This window comes from Pangasianodon hypophthalmus, chromosome 18 (assembly GCF_027358585.1).
Source record: "Pangasianodon hypophthalmus isolate fPanHyp1 chromosome 18, fPanHyp1.pri, whole genome shotgun sequence".
Taxonomy (NCBI): Eukaryota; Metazoa; Chordata; class Actinopteri; order Siluriformes; family Pangasiidae; genus Pangasianodon; species Pangasianodon hypophthalmus.
In genome coordinates, this window is record NC_069727.1 from 18,251,619 (window position 1) to 18,264,145 (window position 12,527).

At 39.9% G+C, this 12,527-nt stretch overlaps 1 protein-coding gene across 1 annotated transcript in view; it reads left to right on the forward strand.

Moving 5' to 3' along the window:
* Nucleotides 1–254: 254 nt before the first annotated feature.
* hmga2 (high mobility group AT-hook 2) overlaps nt 255–12,527 on the forward strand; it is a 29,822-nt gene continuing 17,549 nt past the window's right edge. Inside the window, exons 1-3 of the mRNA XM_026922594.3 lie at nt 255–979; nt 2,803–2,889; nt 6,352–6,402. Of these exons, the coding sequence (XP_026778395.1) occupies nt 869–979; nt 2,803–2,889; nt 6,352–6,402 (249 nt within the window). The 5' untranslated portion in view covers nt 255–868. The remainder of the gene's footprint in view (nt 980–2,802; nt 2,890–6,351; nt 6,403–12,527) is intronic.

The window sequence follows — 12,527 nt, forward strand, 5'->3', positions numbered from 1 at the left end:
AGCCATTATTAAATGACCTCAGTAATGGCTAATATTAAAACCTGCATTTTCTCTTGGTCTCTTTAAAGCCTCTGGATCGCGTCCAGTAACATGAATGGTGCTGGACACGTGAGTTTGTCTCGATGTGGTCTCTCCTCGCAGAATTTCTCATGTTTTATGTGGCAGCCGTCCAATTCTCTCTTTTTTCCCTTCTCTCCCTCTCTTTTTGCGCCTCTTGTGCCCCCTCCCTCCCCATATTATCCACCCACGGGAAAAGTGATTTTCGTCTTTTTTAAATAATATATATACCACAGCCCCGTCCACTTAGTGGACTTGTTTCCGTGTGGGCAACAGAGATGCATTTAAAAGGCGAATGTTTTTTCCTAAGCTGACCCGTGTAGAAAAGTTTTTCCTCGAAGTTTTTTGGGAACTCCACTGAGCACAGCGCGCAGATCTGACAGCGCGCCGATTTCCCTCTGCAAATGTCTCGAGCTCGTCCGCACGGACAACACCAACATTCTTATTGATCGCTCTCTTATTTTATGACTATAGCCACCCCCACTCGGTTCTAAAGAGGAGACGTGTTTTTTTTTTTTTTTTTTTTTTTTTCTTGCGTGTGCCAAATACTCAAGCGGGCAGCACGTGCAAATCGCGACACCTCCAGGATCACGAGGCCCACTTTTTAGATTCTGTTTTGCATCCCTAACGTCTTACCTGCCGTGGTTTACTCATTACCGTTATTCTCAGACCTTGCTCAGACTACAGTGGATCCCCCGTCACCCATCGTCTCGTAATTCTGCAGCAGGACGTCCGGTGCGCGACACGGAGCGCGCGCGCTGCAGGAGCACAGATCTACAGGAACTTCCCCGTTTGGCTCTGAGTCATTGCAATGAGCGCGCGCGGTGAGGAAGCCGCCGAAGCCTCGGGATCCCGCGAGCAGCCCGCTCCGGCCGCCGAGCCTCCGAAGAGAGGACCGGGCAGACCCAGGAAGCCGCAGCAAGTCAGTGCCATTGGCTTGTCTTTTGTTTTTCTCCACACTTCTGTAGCTAGGTCCTAAACCGCATAATAAATACTAGCCTGTAGGACGCATCTGACACACCAGTGCATTAAAAGAATATTTTGCAGTTTCGGACGTAGCCTGTATTATCACCAGCATACAACCGTCTCTTGACGTCTCGTGTTGTGGTATTTTAACTGAAATACGAATGCAAAGCTACGGTAAATGAATGTGTTCATGATTAAACTGCGTTGGGGCGCAACTTTTTAATGCAACTGGTTTTTGTGCGGGAAAGATGTTCACGCAAATTTTACACCTTAAATACCGGGGTCCTGCAAAAACCTGAAAACTCGCAAATCGAACCAATGATCCAAAACTGTTTCTTAGAGTCTGACAATGATCAACGCACTGGCTGAGGAAAATGTTCAGCTATGCAAATGTGCTGCTTTCTGCTTTTCGACTGCAAACTAACCAGCGCACTTCTGAGCAGTTTTAGTAAATGGTGCATACAGCCTGCCGGTGATTTTCTCAAGTCTCTGTTCTCTAGCGGTTCGCTGAAATCACACATTAGCTCAGGGGCTGCCGCCGGACCAAGTTATTCAGTGTGTACAAACTTTACGGTTGGAAGTTGCGTCTTTAACGATTGTTTTTACGCCGCCCATGACCGAGGCGCGACCTCCGCCGTCCTGCAGCTCAGATAAAGCACTGCACAGACCAACTCGTTTGCGTTTACCTGTCGCATTCCCACTTTTACGTGTGTTGAATTTCGTTTTGCCAGCTCGTAACCCGCTCACGCTTTCTAACGTGACGACACTGAAGCTAGTTTAGTCATGAGCACGTAGCACACGAGGATGAATTTATGCGCGTGTTTACGCACCGTGAAGCCGTGATTCACTGTCATAAGGCTCTCTGTGAGTCAGCCTTCCGCTTGTAATTAGATGTCGCTCGCACAAGTGGGAGACACGAGGAGGTACATCCAAAACCGCACACTACCGCATTAAACAGTAAGTTAAATCGCCTTCCTATGGTGCGTACTATTTTGAAACACTCTTTAGTACGGCAGCATGCGGCTTTGGACTTGGCCAGTGGGGCTCCTTCGTAGAACTGGCGCGCGTAAAAACTCTGACTCCAGCTGATGTGCTCAACATTCTCCAAACTTTATAAACCAACAACTTTTCTACGTGATCCGTACCTCAGAACTTCCGATGATAAATATATGACTCCAAAGTAGTCCACACACTCCGGACATTTTTAACCCTTAAGGATTCTTCACTTTAAAACCCTACAACAGTTTGGCCCTATCATGAGGGGTTGGAAGCTAAACGCTCTTAATCATCCAGTGGAGCCTCAAAGAACCCTTTTTTCTAACAGTGTACATAATTTAACGTCTACACATATTTCGTTGTAAATAATCTTTTTGGCATAAATGCATGAATATTTAATTGGCTAAATAAAAAATAGAAATTACAGCACAGTACATTCTAGACAAAATATCCTTCATCATATGTGCACGTAAAAAAGTGCTTTTGGTATTATATCTAATATTATAGCCTATGCAATTGTACATTTCCAATTATTACTAATCAAATCAATTTTGCATTTTAATTGCACTCATAAATTCACCCACTAAACACATAAAACCTTTGTCCTTCTCTTTGGTTTTCGATGCATACATGCTGAACATGCTGTAAATGAGAGAATTGTTGGAGGGGATCTTGTCTTCTTCAGCTGAGAGCAGTGGGCAGTGGAATTGGTGTTGGGGGCAGAATGGGCAACGGCTTTGTTTCCTGTCCTCATCTGCTGTGTTTACCTCCTCTTCTCCGCAGGAACCCACGGGTGAACCTGTCCCTAAACGTCCAAGAGGACGTCCCAAGGGAAGCAAGAACAAGGGTCCTTCCAAAGCGGCACAGAAGGTAGGATGCTAACTTCTGCTGCACAGCTCTGTGACTTCTCACTCGCTGCTGGTTGAGAGTAAAAACACAGACAGACAGATACTTTTTCCATAGTTGTTTTATCTGCATTCTCTCATACACACCATGTCCTAGGGGGTATCAGTGAGTAAAGAAGGTCTTCGACTTCAATACTCCTGAGTCAGTTTAAAGATTTGTGTGTGTGTGTGTATTTATGTGGTGTGGAACTGCTCGCTTTAGTGCTGCAATCATACCGTTTCAGTGTTGTATTCCCAGTCCAGTGCACAGTGAGCCCACCGCTGCACGTTTTATCTCATTGCCCACACAGACACACACAGACACACACACACACACACACACATGCATATTCATGTATGCAGAGAAAGACACACCCAGTTTGCTGTAGTCCCTGCACCCACAATACTAACTTATTAAATTTCTAACTGCAGAAATCAATACAGTATTTTCCAATGCAACTGTAAAATCACATTCACACATAGAAAGTTTTTCAAAAACAGAAACAGGGCAGCCGCTGATGAAATCATTAACATTTTTTTGTGGGGTCTGGTCTGGTCTGCTGTATATGGGAAGTTGCCTCAACATCAGTTGCAGTCTTGGTTTAGCTGTATTAGTGTGCGATTCTCATCCCTGAGCCGTGGGGGAGTTTGGATGTCTTCATTTATCTGCTGGTGGTAGGGGGATCCGGCTCTTGGTAATGACTCACTGACAGACTGACTTGCGCTCTTCCGCATTAAGGTACCACTGTAAACAGTCTCAGGCCCACTTTGAAAAACCCAAGCTCTTTTCTGCCAGCGTAATTCTGTTTCATCTCATTTGGCATTGTTATGATAAACAGTGAGCAGATAAATCTGCTAAGATGAAAGGAGTGGAAATCGCCAAGGCGCCTGACTCAAGACACTTTTCACAAGGTTTGCTCTCCCACCCAGAATTAATCATCTTCACTGGGTCCTACTGCTTTACTGATTGAAATAAAGTGTTCATCTCCAGTTTAAAAGCACTGCTCCTCACTCTGAACCCCAGACTGTAGCTCCACTAGTTAAACTAAACAGAGTGGAGACTCCCCTTGAGGGTCTCTTTAGCATGGGTAAGGGCCTGATCTGGGTAGAGGACTGTAACTTGACAATACTCCGCGTATAGACAGGACACTTGTTTCTTGAACTCATTTTGAACAGTTGTAGAGTTCAGCGATTGTAATGAAATTACTTCGTGCGTAGTTAGCTATGAAATACAAATTGTGAAAAAGCCATTCTAAAATAACATTATTTTCTTAATAATACTGCCCTTTCAATAATCATTACAATTTAAATGCTGCTCAAAAATGATGAACTACCGAATTAGGAACTCCTGAAACTGTGTCATATGACCAGGCTAAATCTGGAAAGATAAGCTCACTGGCTGTTAACACAGCGTCATCCTTATTCAAAAGCCAGCTCTGAACCACACACTCTGATCATCTGCTCAATGCATTGGTCCTAATGAAGAGATGGAATATTTTCCATAGAGCGGTCATTGTTAAACTTGAAACACTGGACTCAGGGGGCTAATTTTAAACCCTCCTTTTACAAAGCAAGGTCTGACAGGGCAAGTCTCGCTCACCCAGTCTCTACCTACCCCCTTAATCTGCAATGGCCTTGCCTAACATACACATGTCATGACAGGGAAGGGCGAGTTAAGGCTCAACAGTGACTGCAAGGGGTACATAGTGGACACAAGACTAGGCTGCAGAGCTGGACAAGACATGCAAAACCATGATTAATTGATAAGGGTGTTAGTTTACAGACCATTAAATATCCCGATTAAATATGTAGCAACCTGAACTGAGAACTGGGTATGGATACACAGATTGGTTAAAGAGACACCGGCAGATAGAGACGCACAGACAAATAGCGATAGCAAGAAAAAAAAATAGAGTTCAAAGAACTGTGGATGACCTAAAGGCTGATTTGTTTCTACTAGTTTGAGGTAGAACTGAAGTACATAGTTGAAGTACATCAGTCTAGTGATTACCAGAACTGTTCAATCAAATCACAAAATGGAGTAACCCATCCTCTCATTTAAGAATTTGATATGCCCTGTCTGACACATGAAAGTTGCATGAGCTGGCTAAGCGGTCAGTTGAGTGGTGGTTGTGGTCAGACTTGGGTTGAGCCCTAAGAGGCTGTGTCCTTCTAAGGACTTATTCCTGTGACACTTGCACAAAGGTTTTGCATATGTTTAGGGCCTTTGTTAAAGTGTACTCATTACTTCAAACAATTGTTGGATAAATAGTAATGAGAGGCAGCGATGTCATTACTCACTCTGGGCAAGCAGAACGAACCAAACAGAGCTGATACAGTATGCGTAACTGTTGCGTATAACATAAAGTCATAATTCCTATTGTAGAAGATGCATGTGATAATGATAATTATTTATGAATGAGAATGATGAAGACTCTCTCTGCTGGTTAAGACTACCTCAACATTATGATGCTGTTGGGAACCAGCCAACATAGTATTTTTGACACCTGTCCTTCCCCCTTCCCAGAATTCATAGATGTTTTATAATTTGTCTAGGGCTTCTTTCAGAGTGCAGCATAACAAAAGCCTGCAGTCTGGGAGGGCACTTTATATTCTATCAATTATTGAGATGCATCTTGTCTTGTTAACTGTCCCCGACTATTGTGACGATGGGACCTTTTTGAGGCTTGTACAGTAAATACAAAGGAACTCTAGTTTCATCATCTCTTAAATGTATAGAAATAACTCATTTAAACATTTCACAAAGTCAAGGTGGTACCCTAATGTAGTCCATTCATATTGCCTTTTAATTTTGCGGGTTGATCAAATAAGACGGTATCTATGAAGGATTTATAAATCAAAAAGCGTCAGAAAGGTATTGAAGATTGCATTTCATATGGTCTGATAAACAGTCAAAACTAGATTTAATAAATGCTAGCTAATAACTTTTCCCCTGATGCGAGTGGCAAAATGAGGTGAGACAAATAAGACGATTAAAATGGTGCTTGTCTCAACTTTTTAAATGGATGAAGGACATCTGAGAAATTGGAGGTATTCCATATCAATGCCTGGCTGTTACCAAAAGGTCCTTAATGTGATCTAAAACCCATAACGGTCTGTTATGCTCCTTATCTCAGCAGCGAGTCTGCTGATAATGGCCCTCTCATTTACATTTGAATAGCATAAAATTCCTCCAGTGAAATATTACGCTGTCCAGGTTGGGAACAACCTCTGTGCAAGATACACAGACAGCTCCTTGTCAGATGCCTAGATATACCTTACACAGACCCTCTGCTGCTAGTTTGCTAAAATACAAGAAGCTCTCTTATTCACAATGTATAAAAATGACCCTTTACAATTTAAAATGTCTCAAAAACCAGGTTTCTGACATGTTGTGCATTTTGGTAGAGCTGAATGAGTATTAACTCATAGTCACTGATGTTCACAGAAAGCTGAGACCACAGGGGAGAAGAGACCCAGAGGAAGACCAAGGAAATGGGTATGTTGCATAATTTCATTTGTTTTAATTATATTATAAGCACATATATTTAGTATTAGTTTTCTTTTTCGGTTAATTCATACACAAGAAATAGTTTGAAGGTTGATTAACTTTAAATTGCACCTATCATAAAAATGTGAAAAACATTTTAAACTCCTTTTGAATGGTTGATTACACGTATTAACATTTAAAACAGATATTTCGTTATTATGAAGAAAACTGATCTCAGCGCATTACATATGAGCTCAGTTAGTAAAAGAGTGATTAACGTGTCTTCATGACTTTGAACCTGTCATGTCTCCAAATGATTAGAAACGTTTAACTACAGAAACGGTGTGCTAAACTAGCTGGGATTGCAGGAGGACATTTACACATTGCATATTAATGCATATTCATAGGCCCTGACGTTATTCCTAAGCCATTTTAGTAGTTCCATGCGGATAAAAACATCCCATGGTTCTCCAAGTGGCGTCCAAGAAGCATAGACAGGTGTGCATGTTTTTTCAGTGGTGGAAATCACAACTCACCATTATCAAAGTTATTATATTAATTATAGTCATTAGCCTGTTTGACTGGTCACTGGAATTGAATGCGTTAAATCCAAACTTAAAAACAGGTAGGCCTATAAATAATGTTAACTTGAATCTGAATGATAATTTTAATAAAAAATCTGTTATATGAGTGGAACGTTCAAGAAGGAAAAGCTCTACGGCTCCAATAAATAGCCGAAACAGTACTGTACACATTTAAGTAATGAGCCTAATATTTGAATAGCTGGATTATGTATATAAAATGTAGATGACTGAGGGGGTCTGTGGAATTTCGTTTACAGTTAATAGGGTCCTGAGCAGCAAAAATTATTAGATTATTTTTAGAATGGATGTTTATACATATATTTGTTCTACAGATTTGTTTTACAAATATTAAATGGCAACTTATTTTCTTACTTTAGATTTGACTGTACATTTTCAGTTGTATTAATTGGTATTAACTATGCTTTGGGCATGTTCAAGGGCCCAGTTTAGACCTAGTCATGGACTAAAAGGATTTTTTTAAATGTGGAATTGCCATCAATCACTGCAATTTAATCCATGTCTAGGCTTAAGGCTGTGCCTGGGAAACTGCCACAGGCCTTCCACTCAGCCTTGCCACTGCTTGCTTGCTCGTCAGCAAGTGCTTAATGAGATTGTACAAATGTTTGTATTATCCGTTAAAGAAAATATTTAGATTTCAGTTTAGACTTCACGCTGACCACAGCTACACATCAGCAGTTCTGTAGACAGCTTAAAAAACGTGTTTATCAGCTTGTAAGTGACACCTTGATAGATTGATAGCCTGCAGGGAAAGAGCCCTCTGAATGGACACGAGGGAACTTATGTATATCAGTCTCTCCCTCTCTCTCTCTCTCTCCCTCTCTCTCTCTCTCTCTTTGCATGCTTGGTTGATGGTTTTGTGTTTTTCTATGATGGGAACAATAGCATGGGTTCAGTTTCAAATGTGTTGGGCATTGCATGAATTCTTGTTCAGTTGGTTTATTAATAAGCCAGTGCGAATGATTAGAAACTGTTTGAGATGGACAAGAATACAAATTTTTAAATTTGTATTGTCCCATAGCCAGTGTTATGAGACTGATTTCTGATTTTTACCATTTTGCTCTAAATAATTACGCCAACATTTTTTCTACCATCTTCTACCTAAGTGGAAAACGTGTTACCTCAAAACTCGCTTCACTCACTAAGAAATCTGATGCAGTCAGAAGTTTAAAACAGTATATAATAATAAAAATACATAGAAATCCAACTGTTACACTCTAACAGTAAAGATCTTAGAGTGAGGCAGACAGAATAAGTTTTACCAAAGTTGTTCCTATGTAGTATTCAACTTTTTTAACAGTAAAAAGTGGCCACTTATCTACATGTTAACTAAAGTTTTGTGTAGGGATGCAGCAAGACCGTTTTTTTTAATGCCGAGTACATGTAGGTGTACATGTTTTTGGTACTTGCTGATACTGATAGCAACACTCAACTGCGAAAAAGCAACAACACACTTCCATTTTAATGTGTTTGGCAGATCCAGCATTCAATTATCAGTTATGAATAGGTGGAAGTACATTTCTGATGATATTTTTTGTTTTGATAGAGATATTAACTGTTTCATTTTTAACAATTAATGTAATACGCCTACTTCAGAAGCTACCAGAATCCCCCACTGACAATCGCTCCCACTCTCAGCCACGCCCCCTCTTAGCCACTCTGAGCAAACTCTCTCGTTTACTGATTACTGAAATTAAAAAGTAAGAAGTGATACTTTGTTTACTTCTGATGCTGTGTGCAGCCATGTTCATTTGACATCACTATGTAAACTGATAAGGAAGTCATAGTTGGGAAGACCACCCCAAGTTGGCGAGTATAAATTTAAAGTTGAGGCGGCATTTTCTTTAGCTTTTCCTGATTAGAGGTTGGGAATTACAAGTTGCAGCCTCAAGCTGAAAGCAGCCTAAGTCTATTTTGTCCATATCTGCCAGCTAGAGGTTGCACAATCATAGGAAATGACTTTAAATAAAGTGCACAGTATATAAAATTTGTGGTTTTGTGATTTTTGTGGTTTCAACTGATTTCTAGAGAGTTTACGCTTCACTCACGCACACCATTAAATAAAATAAAATCAAATAAAATAGTACTGAATGAGGTCTTTACTCAACACGTCCAGGTGTGATTTGGCCTCATGCATTTAAACTGCTAGTCGAGTTCTTTATAACATTAGTGAGTTGATTTTAAATGAAGTGCATTAGCCTAGTTAAATTAGTTGCCCCTTTTTCTTTCCTAGCCAGTGATGGCTGCTGTGTGCTGCTAGTGATGAACTCCTTGTGCTGAGTTTAATGTTTAAAATGTTTTATCAGGTTACTTGTATTATAAGAAGATGCTGTAGTTTTTTCTATTGATATTTTCACAGAAGACAGTTTGCTTTGATTAGCATCATTAATCATGAAACATATCCAGATCACTGTCATTTCGTTTCATCTGTTCATTAGTGCAGCAACATACACTAGCCTTACCTCACATAGTATCACCTGGTATCAGATGTTGGTATCAGGGCATCTTTTACAAATACGAGTACAAGTATAAGCATGGTATCAGGCCTATACCCAATCCCAGTATCGGCATCGATGCATCCCTAGTTTTGTGGTGTCCTTATATGATCAAGTCAAAGCTGAGGCCATTGATGCATATTTAGCACTTCATTTACAAATACAGTTGACTGACCAATTCTGTAAAATTCTACAGCATTATACAAAGATATATGTTGTACACATATGTAAATGTATAACATTTATAGACTGCCACAATGACTGGCCTAAGAAATGGGAAAATGTGTGTAAATTATTGTTTGTGGGAAATGCCCACGCACTACAAATGCTGTAGATTTAAAATGCTGGTGTATGTGTTAAAGAGGAGCTCAAGAGGCGCTTTCATTTGTTGTATTATATGACAATTAATCAATTAAATACGTATTATTCCTGTCCCTGTAGCAGCTATGTGGTCACTTGTGTAGTCTATAATCCCTCTATGCATTCATAGCTATTACAGGAACTTGAACCTGTAAGTTAAAAAGATTAATCAGTAAATGACTGAGAAATAATTGCATTTGTACTGGAGGAAAACATGGCCTGGCTTACTATATCATCCAAGAATGCAAGCAGCAATCTTCCAACAGAGTAGGATAATAATGGAGGTTTCAGTGTGAGAGCATTTTTTGAGGGTTTAGCTGTTGCTGCTGCCACCCACTGCTGGAAACTTTGGACTGGCCTGATAAAGAGGGTCATGTTTATTGCACTGCTTTTCTGGACTGATGCCCAGAGGCACGATCGGCTGCTCTTTCATGGTGGCTGTGTGTATACTACAGGTACACACACCAACGCAGTCTACTGGCTACACTCACACACACACACACACACACACACACACACGGTAATGTCAATTCATCCTGGACAAACAAAGCATGAAATAAGTTATAAATATCATGTCTCACACAGACAGGAAAATGGGAATGTATCAGAACTTTAAGCTGGAAAGCAAATATCTGTTCTAATATCTCTTAACAACACGGAAAGGGGTTTCTAAATTAAATGGGTAGAGATGCCTTTACTGACTGTAAGGTAGTTTACCTGTGAACTGCAACATTAGGAAAGAAATTCCCCTGGGAGGGGAAAATAGGGGAAAATGACAAAGATACAAGCCATGGAAGGGTGACAGGAAAGAGAATAACACAATTTAAAAAATTAACCCCTTCATGCATAAATTTAAAACATTGAAAACATCCAGATTCATTTCTTTTTTAATTACATAAAATTTTATATCATATGAAATGTTGCTATTTTCTAAATATCACTTACATTAAAAGTAAATCTCCATGAGTATAAATACCACAAATAAAAAAATGCATATAATACCTGAAAAAAAAAATTCCAATGGTTTTGTAAACAAATTGCTAACTTTCAGATGTTTAATGTTGATGACCGAATTTTAGAAAACGTCATTTTTAAACAAATTACAGCACTATTCTTGATGTAGAATATCTACACAGTTTAGTAATGTTGCATGATGCAGCTAATTTCAGAGGTAAACGTCTATCTTCAATTTAAAAACAATAGTTTTAATAAGAGGCTGTAACAATTTTTTTTTGTACTTAATTTGAGATTTTTTTGTAGAAAGTATCATTTGTATCATTTCCTAATAACAGCCTTAAATTGACTGTCCAAAAGTGTTGTATGCTATGCATTAAAGGGTTAATCAGTGGGGAAGATAAAGCCCATTAAATCAGATATATTATTATTATTATTATTATTATTATTATTATTATTATTATTATTGCTACTACATCATTGCAGTTGCTTTTCTCTTTACGGTGTGTGGCCAGCTGGTGTGGCAGTTCTTCAAACCCGCTGTAACAGAGTGAGCTGTGTAGTGGGAGTCATCTACAGTGAACTGAGTTTATGAATGAGAATGAGTCAAGGAGGCAGCTTGCTATCAGAGCACGAGAGTGTCCTCTCCAAGGCCCGCTTTTGTAGATGCATCTCATTTATCCAAGAGCTGTGACGCACACCAGAAATTGCCCATTAACTCAACTAGTGCAGTCAGGGACAGAGCACCAACTTGTTTTCTTTCCCCTCTCGTTTTTTTTTTTTTTTTTTATGAATGGACTGAAGGAATGTATGTCCACAGACCTGTCCTCATGTATGGTGGCTGTGTTGCTTTCAAAGCCTGGGTTATGATCTGTTTGGTAGCTTTATTTTGTCACAGATGAATTGGCATGGCCCAGGCATCCACCATAGCCACATGGCTGCCTCCACATATACAGGGTGGACTTGTCAAGAGCCTTGCCATTCTTTTCCTGGATAAACAAGCCAGCTTTCTTCATTCAGCTACCACTCGCCCTCCTGGAACTAATTATAGCATATCCTTTTTAGCTACAAGGGGCCACTGGAATGTTTTCCTTTGCCTCCCCCCCCCACCACCAGCCATCCCCAACCCTCCTAAATGGTTAATGGAAGAAGGTGGCTCTGGCCACCAGAAGGGAAAGAAAGTAGTGTTTAACCATATCTACCCCAGAAGGGACCAAGAATGTGTGCGTCTCGTTGGAGAGTTAAAAAAACAATTTGAAATTGAAATCGTAAGGAGACCCCCACCAGCTGCTTTAGGCGCACTAGTCACTGTCCTCCCTTTGTAACATGTTCAAGCAGAGAAAGTCTCTCAAGCTGTTACAGCATGTTCAAATGAAAAAGTTGGAGAAAGAAATTTTAAATATCGTTCTTTCAAAAGTTTAAGGAAACGCACTAATATACAGTAAAAATCCCCAGCGTTAAAGCAACGCACACTGTGCTCATGTACGACTCTCATGAGTTAATTTTGCTGCATGACATTTGAAGGCTAATTCTGTGTTGTACACTAATAAGAATATTTTTCACTTAAACTCTGATTTAGATGACAAAACGTGCCCATTTAAGAGTAGTCTTGTTAACTGATAAAAAGTAAGGATATGTACCCTCTTAGAAAAAAAGTGTTCTTTATTTTAATCCTCTAGGAGAACATTTACAGTTTCTATGAAGAACTGTTTGTTTGTTTCTG